Source organism: Hyla sarda, chromosome 2 (genome assembly GCF_029499605.1).
Source record: "Hyla sarda isolate aHylSar1 chromosome 2, aHylSar1.hap1, whole genome shotgun sequence".
NCBI lineage: Eukaryota > Metazoa > Chordata > Amphibia > Anura > Hylidae > Hyla > Hyla sarda.
In genome coordinates this window covers 47271049-47283563 of record NC_079190.1, presented here as the reverse complement: position 1 = coordinate 47283563, position 12515 = coordinate 47271049, and the positions used below count along the sequence as shown (strand labels likewise).

Genomic DNA, 12515 nt, shown 5'->3' with positions numbered 1-12515 from the left:
TTTCAGCCTTTTTCGGGTAAGGGGATTTCGTGCCGATAATTTCGGTGGGCACGGCAGGGCAGGGTTTTCAACTTCACTCTCTCCGGTGTGAGTACCGGCACCAAACACCAGCGCTACCCCCCCCGGTCTCGTGCGGTGCAGTCCAGGCCCCCCACTTCCCCAGTTTCCCCCCCCCCCCCTCCCCCTCCTCCTCCTCCGGTCTCGCGCGGCGTGGTCCAAAATTTCGGTGCATCCCCAGTTGTGATCATTTTACTCTTTCCAGGAAAAAGATCTCCTTTACAGTTCTAGAAAGGAGATACTCTTAGGCGATGTTCACACACTATGAAATCTCAGTGTATCCCGCTAAAACAATAAACATGATCAATCTTTCCTTGGAGGAATTTTCTAATGTGCACTGTGCAGCGGATTCCCATAGACAACAATGAAACTTTGCTGCACCAGGAATTTCCGAGCCTAATTCGTAAGCATAATTAGACTTAGAAATTCTGTAGTGTGAACCCCGCCTTACAGTCACCATGTAAGAAGCAAATTATTAGAATTTTTTATTTTTTTATTTTATAGTTCAATGATCCAACTTTGATTTCCCATCAGGTTGCAGATGTAGCATTCATAATTTAGTATTCAACATATACATACAGGGAAACAGTGATCTGTAAACCCAATCTGGGAAACCACTAAGGCCTCTGCAGTTTATAGGACTGTCACATGAAGGACTGTGAATAGAAGATCCGTTTGTCAGTGAAGACATTGGATGCTCACGCCGGTGTACTGTTGTTCAGTACTTGGTCCAGGTCTACCAGGTACAGTAAGAAGATGTCAGGTATTCAGGATGCAACATCGAGACCAATGTCATAGTTTGCAAAACACCTAAACTCATTGGCAAGTGAACGGTTGTGCTTTGGAATAAATTTGCACATCTTCAGTCCAAGTTTCTGAGCCACTAAATCTTCCATCACTGCACCTGGAAGACAAGAAAAGAGAAGTCCGAGTAAAATCTAACTCATAAGGCAGGGTTTCCCAAACAGTGTGCCTCCAGCTGTTGCAAAACTACAACTCCCAGCATGCCCGGACAACCAAAGGCTGTCCGGGCATGCTGGGAGTTGTAGATTTGCAACAGCTGAAGGCACCCTGGTAGGGAAACACTGCTGTAAGGAGTACATCAATCTGTCTACATCAGGGGTCTCTTCCAGCATGTACTGCCCATGACCACTGAGGTCAAGGAGTGTCACATGCGGCACAAGTATAACGGCATCATTGCAGCACCAGTGGGGAAAGCCGGAGCGGTGCAGTGTTCACACGTACTATATATGCAGATTTTCTGCAGAAGATTTTTATCACTGACTTAACAGCAGAAAATCTGCAGCATACATAGTACATGTGAACATACCCTAATGTTCAACCAGTGACATATTGCCATCACTTACATTTCCCTTACAGTACAACTTCCCATATACACACTTAATATATGTTCCATAAGTCTATACACAGAAAGCTGTGAGGTTTGTATTACATTATTACGTCAATAGATCTACCTTCACGTTTTAACAACTTTCCAAAAATCAATTGTACAAGCGGTGGTGGGAATCTCTGTAATACATTTATTAACCAAGTATGCCCCTTTCTCTGCTCGCCAGACTCTTCTCTTCCTCCGGCACTGACCAATTTCTCAGTACATTGGCAAAATCCGTCTTCAGAGAGACAAAGATGAAGAAGGATTATTAGCTCATTGAGGGATCAGGTTACAGCTGCTGCCCATATAAGTCTATGGTAAGGAAGCATCTAACGCAGCGTTTTCCAACTAGGGTGCAGCTAGGGCAGTGTTTTCTGCCTTAGTCTCCCTTTAACACAGGGTATACCAACTAGGGTTCCTCCAGCTGTTGCAAAACTACAACCCCTAGCATGCCAGGACAGCCAAAGGCTGTTCGGGCATGCAGGGAGTTGTTTTTAAACAGCTGGAGGCACCCTGGTTGGTATACCCTGTGTTAAAGGGAGACTAAGGCAGAGACACAAAAAGAGACCCAGCCTCTGGTTTAAGCATTTGTTCTGCAATCTTATTCCAGAGGTAAATTATTTTAATATAATATCCTCTATGCAGCAGCGGAGTGAGTGGGAGAGATAATGGAGCAGGGTTTCCTCTCTTCGCTGTGTGTCTGTGCCTATTTTTTGTCTCTCAGCAGCTGCTTCTGCTTTTACCATAGACTTATAAGGGCAGCAGCTGTAACCCGATCTCTCAGTGAAACTCAAAATTCACATGCCAGTGATCAGTTCAGGAGGGAGGAAAGAAAGGAGTCTGATGAGCCCAAAAGAGGCATATAACATTTTTTATTACCGCTTGTACTATTAAATGCTGTGTATAAACGGTGGAAGACTTTGAATGCATTTCTGCTTTATGACAAAGATTTAGACAGGATATATACCAGATAATACACATTTTTCTTACATACCTGTGCACAGCAGAGTCTTTCCTTTAGACAAATACTCAATGGTCTGGGCAGTTTTGCAGAGACATTCTTCAGACAGGTACGGGGGGTCCGCTACTACTACATCAAAGCTGTGCTGCAGCCCCTCTGGCAGATCTAAGGGGTTATTGTAATCATAGAAAATGAATTCATCTCCATACACTGAAAACCGCCTGTCATATTCCAGTAAGTACACAGTCACTTCATCGCCAACCAGTCCTTTAAGCTTCTGATAGACACTGGGGGCACTCACACAGACGATCCTAAAAATACAAAACAAGGTAGAGGGGGGTATAAGTACTTGGCTCAAGAATAATGCAAGCAAACCCACATAACAACAAATCACTAAAGCAATCTGCAGAGAAAAGACAATTCATAGGAACTAGCAGCTTATGCAAATGAAAAAAAGAAAACCTTTTCATTTCAGTTTGTTCCTTCTTGCATTATAATAAGTCTTTCAATTTTTCAGCTACAGGTCCATATGAGGGCTTGATTTATGCGGGACCAATTGTGTTTCATAAGAACATCACTCACTTTACCCAAAAAATCGACAGTGAAGCCAAAGAATTATATAAATAGTGTATTCAAAACGCAAAAATAGGGACAGCTGTCTTTAGGTATAAAACTATTGCTGTCAGTGCTTTTATGATACGTAGTGGTTATTATTTTTCCTTCCTCTATAGTGATATATAAGTCTAAAAAGTGAATACCAGTTTTGTTATACTCTCCAGTGAATTCTAAATAAGTAATTTTTATTAATATCCATAAAAAATTTTTTAAAACGGTTTCACTTCCCTCCCAGATAAAAATAACATCATCAATGAAGCGTTTCCAGAGGTCCAGACCCGCACCTAGCTGACCACCTGGGAATATGTGATCTTCCTCCCAGTGACCTACATACTAGGTGCGAATCTGAATAGGTGTGAATATGGTCCCCATTGCTGTACCCCACTTCTGCAAGTAAAATAGATTTTTGTACTTAAAATAATTATGGGTTAAAATGTAAAAAATAGCATCCCATGTAAAGTGCACTTGTGCGTCTGGGATGTTTTTATTTTGTTTAAAAAAATGTTCTGCCGCCTCTCTGCCTTTGTGATGTTCTATCAGGTCCCAATAAAATAATACGTATATACACTACGTATCATATAAGCACTGACAGCAATGGTTTTATACCTAAAGACAGCTGTCATTTACCCCAATGTTTGGAAAACATACCGAGAAGTCAGTTTAGTTGCCCATAGCAGCAAGATCACTTCTTTCATTTTTCGAAAGTCTTTTCAGAAATGAAGAAGCGATCTGATTGGTTGCTATGGGCACCTCAACAACTTTTTCTCTGGACAGGTTTTGATAAATCTCCCCCTTAGTCCCTATTTTTGCACTTTGAATACACTATTTATATAAATTTAAAGCATACCCGTCAAATCCAACAAAAAAAATTTTTTTTTAATATATCACTCAGTACCTAATCCTGACCATGTACATCTAATTTTTATGTGTCTAGCAACTTTATTTTTTTATTACACTTTTAATTAGCTCACTAGTCTGAATTCCTCTCAAAAGGGAGGGGGCGTGGCCTCACTGTACAGGTCTCCGCCCCCTCCCTCAGTATGCTGTCTGCTCACATCTTCACTAGCATTAGCAAAACTACAACTCCCAGCTTGTCCTCACTGACAGTAGCGGGACACAAGCTGACAGTGGGAGGATTTTTCCCTCCACTCACAGCTGTCAATCAAGGAAGTGTGTCCATAACATAGGTGACGACGCATGGACACAGCAGGACTAGTATGTGTTCAAGCAGGCAGGGGGGGGCAGTTGTTTGACTGTCTACAGTATGAAATACCGAAAATTTTCTAATGAAAGCAATTGCAAAACCTATTGGTTATACCTGCTTTACAACATATCACAAGTTTTTGTATCTGACAGTGCCCATTTAAACATTTTATATGGTAAATAGGGAACCATATATTTTTCTCATAGCAGCAAAAAAGGGCATCTACTACCTTGAAAAGCGCTGTGTAGTTATATATGTTACAAAAAAAAGAATTGGGGGGTAAAATTGAAAGAGCTTCTCCTACATAGACCTCTAAGGACAGCAGCTGTAACATGATCGATCATTAAAAGTCAAAATCCACAATTTTTCTAATTTAGGGGAGTTACATTTCTAAGCAGTGCACCTTACCATTTAAATTACACATTATCTTTATTCTGTAGGTCTACACGATTACAACAATATTCAATTTATATAAGTTTTATTTATTTTTTTTTTTTTTTAATTATGCTTAAAATTGTCCTCTTTTGACCCTTATACCATTTATATTTTCCATATACGGGGCTGTATGCGGCTCATTTTTTGTGATCTGTAGTTTTTATTGGTACCATTTTTGTTTTGATGGGTCTTTTTGAACTTTTTTATTAATGTTTTTCTGATATATGAAGTGACCAAAAATCTGCAATTACGGACATTTCTGAATGCAGTGATAACACATATGTTTATTTTTGTTTATAGTCTTTTATTTAAACAAATGGGAAAAGAAGGTTGACTCGAACTTTTATTGAGGAAGGGGCTTATTCACATTTATTAACACTTATTTATTTTTACATCTTTTTCACTAGGACGGCAAAGAGACAGGAAGGGACCTTCCAGCCATCATGCAGACTGATCGGGACTCGCAAATGTGCTTTGGAAGTTCCAGTTAGCCCTACCAAAGGACCAGCAACGCTAATTTATCACTTTAAGTTGCCGCTGTCAACTGATCGGGGCATCTGAAGGGTTAATGCCCCACATTGATGCGTTCACAAATGCTCGGCATTAGCGGTATATCCCAGCTGCTAATTGCAGCTGGGCAGGTATGAAGTGTGCTCAGCTTGTGAGTGCTTGATACACCCCGACTAAGACCACCCTGGTCCTGGTCGGGGTGTATGAAGCATGCTCACAGGGCGTACAAGTATGCCCTGTGTTGTCTAATGGTTTATTACCAAGCCAGCTTTCATTTTAAGGTTTTTGTTAACTACTTCCGCTGGAGATCCCACAAGCGGTGCTAGGAACACGCAGACTGCATTTCCGTCTATGGGCTGCATAGATCTTTCTGAGCAGATCTGCTGAAAAAAATGCATTGCAGTCTATGTGGATGGCAATGCAGTCCAGGCTGTCCTGCGGGATCTCTGTCCGGATATTCCGCAATGTGAACCTGGCCTAAAACTTGCCATAACTTATTATACCATCTACAGAGCCACATGAGGGCTTTTCCAGAACCAATTAAACTTTGCAAGGACATATTTCATTTTACCAGACAATGCATGCTGAAACTGAAAAAGATTTAAAAAAAATATATTTGTGGGTTCAAACTTAAAGGGGTACTCCAGTTGAAAACTTTTTATTTATTTAAATTTTTTTTAAATCAACTGGTGCCAGAAAGTTAAACAGATTTGTAAATTACTTCTATTAAAAAAATCTTAATCCTTCCAGTACTTATTAGCTGCTTAATACTACAGAGGAAAAGGTTTTCTTTTTGGAACATAGAGCTCTCTGCTGACATCTCTGTCCATAGCAGCATTTGTTTGCTATGGGGATTTTCTCCAACAGTTCTTAAAATGGGCAGAGATGTCAGCAGAGAGCCCTGTGTTCGTGATGTCAGCAGAGAGTTCTGTGTTCCAAAAAGAAAAGAATTTCCTTTGTAGTATTCAGCAGCTAATAAGTACAGGAAGGATTAAGATTTTTTAATAGAAGTAATTTACAAATCTGTTTAACTTTCTGGCCCCAGTTGAAGAAAAAAAAATTGACTCATTTGTAGGGCAGTGATCTTTTTATTCGAACCATTTTTGTGTACATTTAATGTTTTGTCCCTTTGTATTCAGTTTTATTTAATTTATTTATGATGTGATAATAAATCTGCAATTCTGACATTTGGTAATTTTTTTTCCGGCTATGCCATTCTCTGTGTGGTTTTTATGGTAAATGGTAACTTTTAATAGCTTTGACTATTTAGCACACAGCGATACCATTAGTAGATTACCAAGTACAGGGCTCATGTATCTCCGCTGCTCCCATAGACAATGACTAGAGAGCCCATCGACCCTGCGCTCCATGCACCTTAAAACGTTTATCATACATCACCATGAAATGTCCTTACCTTCCATTTTTCCCAGATGCCTCTATTGCTTCCTTAGCCAGACTGAGTGCAGTTTTATCACTGTACCAAAACTGGCTCAATTGCTAGGGAGAAAAAAAAATGCAAACAAATATATATATATATATATATATATATATATATATATATATACGGATAAATATATACAGTGACCCCTCGACCTACGATGACCCCGACATATGATAATTTCAACATACGATGGCCTCTCAGAGGCAGCACCAACATACGATGCTTTTGTATGTCGGGGCCATCGTATAAACGGCTATACGGCAGCGCAGACTGCTTTGCTGCCACCGGATAGGTGTTTACCGTGCCCCGTGTGGTCCGCTGATGATCACTTACCTGTCCTCGGGGGCTCCGGCGCGTCCTCTTCGGGATCCCCTGCATAGTCGGCGCTCTCCATCGACGTCATCACGCCGCTGCGCACGCCGTCCCGTCATCCAATAGGAGCGGCGTGCGTAGCGTTGTGATGGCAGCGACGGAGAGCGAGGATGCCGGGGAAGCAGAGGCCTTGCCGGAGCGTCGGGGACACCCCGGGGACGCGGCGACAGCGATGGAGGGCGACATCCCGGGCAGCGGTGACGGTCCGGAGCGGCGGGGACAGGTGAGTACAACTTCATCTAACAGTGGCCTACAACCTGCGGACCTCCAGATGTTGCAAAACTACAACACCCAGCATGTCCGGGCATGCTGGGTGTTGTAGTTTTGCAACATCTGGAGGTCCGCAGGTTGTAGGCCACTGTCCTATACTTTACATTAAACGGATCCCTCAACATACGATGGTTCATTTGGAACGGATCACCATCGTATGTTGAGGGACCACTGTATATATGGACAGAGATGCAGAAAATAACACCCTGCCTCACTACAATGTGACAGAAAATGTCCGTCTGTGAAGATATCACAACTGATCATTATCAGAATTGGATGAGGACAAGGTCATCTAAACTTACTCCAGCCTATGTTTCCACTTTATCTATAAAGAATGGTTTCCCAATCAGGCTGCCTCCAGCTGTTGCAAAACTACAACTTCCAGCATGCCTGAACAGCCAAATGCGTTCCACCTCACTCATTGATTGGCTGAGCGGCCATCACTGCACTAAGGCGCTCGTCTTAGAAGTAGCTGGTGCTGTGGTGACTGGATGCCGTAGCAGCGGGAGCTTCAGGGGACCAAGGTAGGTGAGTAGGTGTTTTTTTGGGGGGGTGGGAAGGGGGTGTTTCCAGTCCAGCAACATATGATTTTTTTTTTTTTGTCTCTGGATAACCCCTTTACTCCATACTCCCATTCATACTTCTGCAGAATTTCCGCTTGGATTCCGCACAAAATCCACACAAGCGGAAGCGGAATTGGGGCAGATGAGTGGAAATTCTGCCGTGTGAATGGACCCTAACCCTTCCAGTAGTTATCAGCTGCTGTATGCTCCACGGGAAGTTCTTTTCTTTTTAAATTTCTTTTCTGTCTGACCTCAGTGCTCTCTGCTGACACCTCTGTCTGTCTCAGGAACTGTCAAGAGCAGGAGAGGTTTGCTATGGGGATTTGCTCCTGCTCTGGACAGTTCTTAAAATGGACAGAGGTGTCAGCAGAGAGCACTGTGGTCAAACAGAAAAGAAATGTAAAAAGAAAAGAACTTCCTTTGGAGCATACAGCAGCTGATAAGAAGTATGGAAGTATTTAAGATTTTTAAATAGAAATAATTTACAAATCTGATTAACTTTCTGGTACCAGTTGATTTAAAAAAAAAAGTTTTTTTTTTTTAACCGGAGTACCCCTTTATGGCTCCTCCAGTGTAGCACCAGGGTTTTGTGGTGATCGGCCCCAGACAGGATAAGCTGCCCCCGCATCATGACCCTCTTACCCAGTCTTCTTCAACAGCTCCAACTGCAAACTTGTCATAGTCCGGTCCTGACTTCAGAGACTCCTGCTCCTGCTGTTCAGAGAAGAACTCCTGCAGCGCTGCCAAAGTGTGGGCTGAGAGCTGAGGAACATCCTCATCATCATCACTGCCGTCCATATCTCAGGTGTCTGGAAGTCAGAAACATCAGGTCAGGTACCAGTGTCTATAGCAGGAAGGAGCTGGTCACTGCCATTAGTTATATGCCTTCTGGGAAAGAGACCTTATGGCTCCTGCAGTGGTTGTTACAAACTCCAGAATTACCTCACTACACCCCATTACATCACTACATCAGATTACATCACGACACTATTGATTACATCACTACATCAGATTACATCACGACACTATTGATTACATCACTACATCAGATTACATCACGACACTATTGATTACATCACTACATCAGATTACATCACGACACTATTGATTACATCACTACATCTGATTACATCACAACACTACATCTGATTACATCACAACACTACTAACTATTAATAATAATTTTATTTATTCAGCGCCTACAGATTCCGCAGCGCTTACAATTATGGGGTACAAACAAAGACAAGTACATCACTACTTCTGATTAAAGGGGTTATCCAGGAAAAAAAAACGTTTTTTATATATATAAACTGGCTCCAGAAAGTTAAACAGATTTGTAAATTACTTCTATTTAAAAAAAATCTTAATTCAGTACTTATGAGCTGCTGAAGTTGAGTTGTTCTTTTCTGTCTAAGTGCTCTCTGATGACACGTGTCTCGGGAACCGCCCAGTTTAGAAGCAAATCCCTATAGCAAACCTCTTCTACTCTGTGCAGTTCCCGAGACAAGCAGAGATGTCAGCAGAGAGCACTGTTGCCAGACAGAAAACAACTCAACTTCAGCAGCTGATAATTATTGAAAGGATTAAGATTTTTTAATAGAAGTAATTTACAAATCTGTTTAACTTTCTGGAGCCAGTTGATATATAAAAAAAAAATTCCTGGAATACCCCTTTAAATTACTACACTACTGATTACATCACATCACCACACTACTAATTATAATTACATTGCTACACTACTAATTACATCACTACATCTGATGACATCACTAGATCTCTACCATACCTCACTATACCACCTAACCCTGTAAACATTGGGTAGTGCACATCCTCAGTACCCAGTGCAGAGCCAACATATCCCTGGCAGGAGCAGGTAAAGCTTTGTTCACATGGCATCATTTCCATGCAGAATCCGGAGGAAACATTTTGCCTGCTAATTCCTATACATGAAGTTAATATTGTGGGAAATGGCCGATAACGTAGCCGATAACATACCAGAATATCGGTATAAATTATCGGCTATCGGCCCATAAAGTCCACAGATTATCGGTATCGGCCCTAAAAAAAAATCCATATAGGTTAGTGACATCGGGCAGCGGCAACGGTTTCTGGCCGGTGCGGTGCGGGGGGGGGGGGGGGGGGGGGGGGGGGGGGTCAACGACGCATTAATCGGCAAGGTAATTGCCAATACCGATGTCGCCCAAAATCGTGAATATCGGCCAAACCGATAATCGGTAGATCCCTAGTCCTGTCCCAGTGATGGCGGGGGGAGACAGCGATCAGACCCCCCCCCCCCCCCCCTCGATCAGCTACTTATCCCCTATTCTGTGATTAGATAAGTAATTTTTCGCTTGAGATCTCCTGTAAACCTTCTAGTGCAGTGGTCTCCATACTGTGGCCGTCCAGCTGTTTCAAAACTACAACTTCCAGCATGCCGTTGGCTGTCCGGGCATGCTGGGAGTTGTAGTTTTGCAACAGCTGGATGGCCACAGTATGGAGACCACTGGTTTAGTATCACTGTCTAACTTTTATGCCAACTTAATTTTGTCCTATCTTGGTGCTGCTGTTTAAGCCACGCCCCTTTGTCAAGTGAGGAGCAAAGAGGGCACCTAAGGATGTGATACTGCCCCAGTGACTTCACTCTCTCATCCACGTGTGCCTGGTGCTGGCAGCAGGCTGATGACATCATCACGCCAGTCCGTGGGTCCACGTAATACCCAGTATAAATCACACAACCCCCGACTCTCACCTAACACGCTGCAGTCCCGTATTCCAATGCTTCAGGCATGGGGGGGGGGAAACTACAGTTCCCATAATCCTTCACTTCTCCGCGCCCGCCCACTGATAGCTCTAGTCACCAGAAACCTGATTGTCGGCGGCTATAACTGCTGCACGGGACGCTGAGGTCGTCGGGTCAGAGATACAAGATGGATTTTTATGTTTTCTTTTATTAAGGGAACGACCCGTTCTATCTCTCCCTCACCACTCGCTGTCAGGAGCGGTAGAAGGACCTTTGTGACATCACAGTCACGTGACACGCACTATTTTTATTTTTCATTGGCCGCGATCATCATGTGACTGTGATGTCATTAAGGTCCTTCGGTTCCTGCTTCGCTAGGCAGCATGTGTCAATTAATTTCTTAGCCAGTTAACGCCTGTGCGGTGCCAGGATTTCTGCACGGCTCCTTATTGGCTGTCTGCGCTGATGACGTCAAATACCGCACAGCAGTCATGTCTCCTCCGCGTAGGCTGTACCTGGAAACAGAAACCTAAAGCTCATCAGGCAGCATGGGCATATTATGGGAGCCTCAGGGCCACAGCTGATAGCCCACATTGGCTTTACATTAATTGAGATACTTCTCCTGCACCATATGTGGAGTTTAGCACTGAGCCTGCTAGATACAAAGATATTCACAACCTTCCTGATCTACCAATACTGCCCCTCATGTAATTTATGATCCTCTTAGGCTGGGTTCACACTGCAGAATTTCTTGGCAGAATTTCTGGCGGAGATTGAGCTGGCGGTGCTAGGACCGAGCAGACTGCATTGCTGCCCCTATAGACTGCAATGCTTTTCTGGGTGGATCTTTTGGGAGATCTGCTCAGAAATGCATTGCCATCTATGGGAACGGCAATGTGGCTCCAGAAAGTTAAACAGATTTGTAAATTACTTCTATTAAAAAATCTTAATCCTTTCAGTACTTATGAGCTTCTGAAGTTAAGGTTGTTCTTTTCTGTCTAAGTGCTCTCTGATGACACGTCTCGGGAACCGCCCAGTTTAGAAGCAAATCCCCATAGCAAACCTCTTCTAAACTGGGCGGTTCCCGAGACGCGTGTCATCAGAGAGCACTTAGACAGAAAAGAACAAGCTTAACTTCAGAAGCTCATAAGTACTGAAAGGATTAAGATTTTTTTATAGAAGTAATTTACAAATCTTAGAAGAAAAGGGCAGTAATCAGCTCACCTGGAACCAAGGTGCACGGCAATCCTCAATACGAACACCATACAAGTGGAACAACAGCCAGCGCCTGACATTTATTAAATTCATTAAAAATCCATATGGATGGCACTGAAGGAACACGGAAAATTAAAATCCAGGCAAAACTTGGAGAATTACTTCATAGCCGACATGTTTTAGGCTCAAAGGCCTTTAGTCATGGCATACATGTTTATACATAAGTCTCACTATTTGTACCTACCTCTCCATCACACCTACGTAGGGGGAGTGGGGGGGAAGAGGAGGAACCCAGGTGCACAATGCACAAGTTCAATTACAAAATTCAGTGTGACTAAAATCAACAAAACACATGAAATAAAAACAAAAGAAAAGACAAAAAACCCTCAATAATGCAGTATCAAATCTGTCCTTTTGTTAAGACCATATGGCTGTATACTATTCAAAAGATATATCCACATCGTCTCTTTATTCCGGAGACATTGCACAAGATCACCACCCCTTTTAGATGGTATTATTCTTTCAATCCCTGAGAATCTAAAGGAACCTTGATGCTTGACAAAAAAATGTTTAGAGACATTGGACATAAAGCTGGTAAAAGGACCAGTCTGATGTGTTCCTGTATACGTTTCTTTAATTCACACAGCATTCAGTACAAGTGATCTTATACACTACGTATTCGCTATTGCAATTAATAAATGTTTTCACATGATGTTTAATGTTATCCACTGTACCCTCA

At 42.5% G+C, this 12515-nt stretch overlaps 1 protein-coding gene across 1 annotated transcript; it reads right to left on the bottom strand.

The window, feature by feature from the left end:
• Positions 1-230: 230 nt before the first annotated feature.
• Positions 231-10824, bottom strand: EEF1AKMT1 (EEF1A lysine methyltransferase 1). The gene is made up of 5 exons (XM_056561716.1): positions 10571-10824; positions 8464-8630; positions 6590-6672; positions 2445-2722; positions 231-961 (listed from the first exon to the last, which is right to left on the bottom strand). The coding sequence occupies exons 2-5, from the start codon at positions 8617-8619 to the stop codon at positions 825-827; spliced, it is 654 nt and encodes a 217-aa protein (XP_056417691.1). The 5' UTR covers positions 8620-8630; positions 10571-10824; the 3' UTR covers positions 231-824.
• Positions 10825-12515: the final 1691 nt, after the last annotated feature.

Excerpts from the sequence above, each read along its gene's own strand:
- EEF1AKMT1 (XM_056561716.1), bottom strand. The coding sequence starts at position 8,619 with ATGGACGGCAGTGATGATGATGAGGATGTTCCTCAGCTCTCAGCCCAC. Across the intron at positions 2,723-6,589 it reads GCATCTGGGAAAAATGGAAG|GATCGTCTGTGTGAGTGCCC; the intron begins GTAAGGACATTT and ends TTGTATTTTTAG. Across the intron at positions 962-2,444 it reads AAAGACTCTGCTGTGCACAG|GTGCAGTGATGGAAGATTTA; the intron begins GTATGTAAGAAA and ends CTTGTCTTCCAG.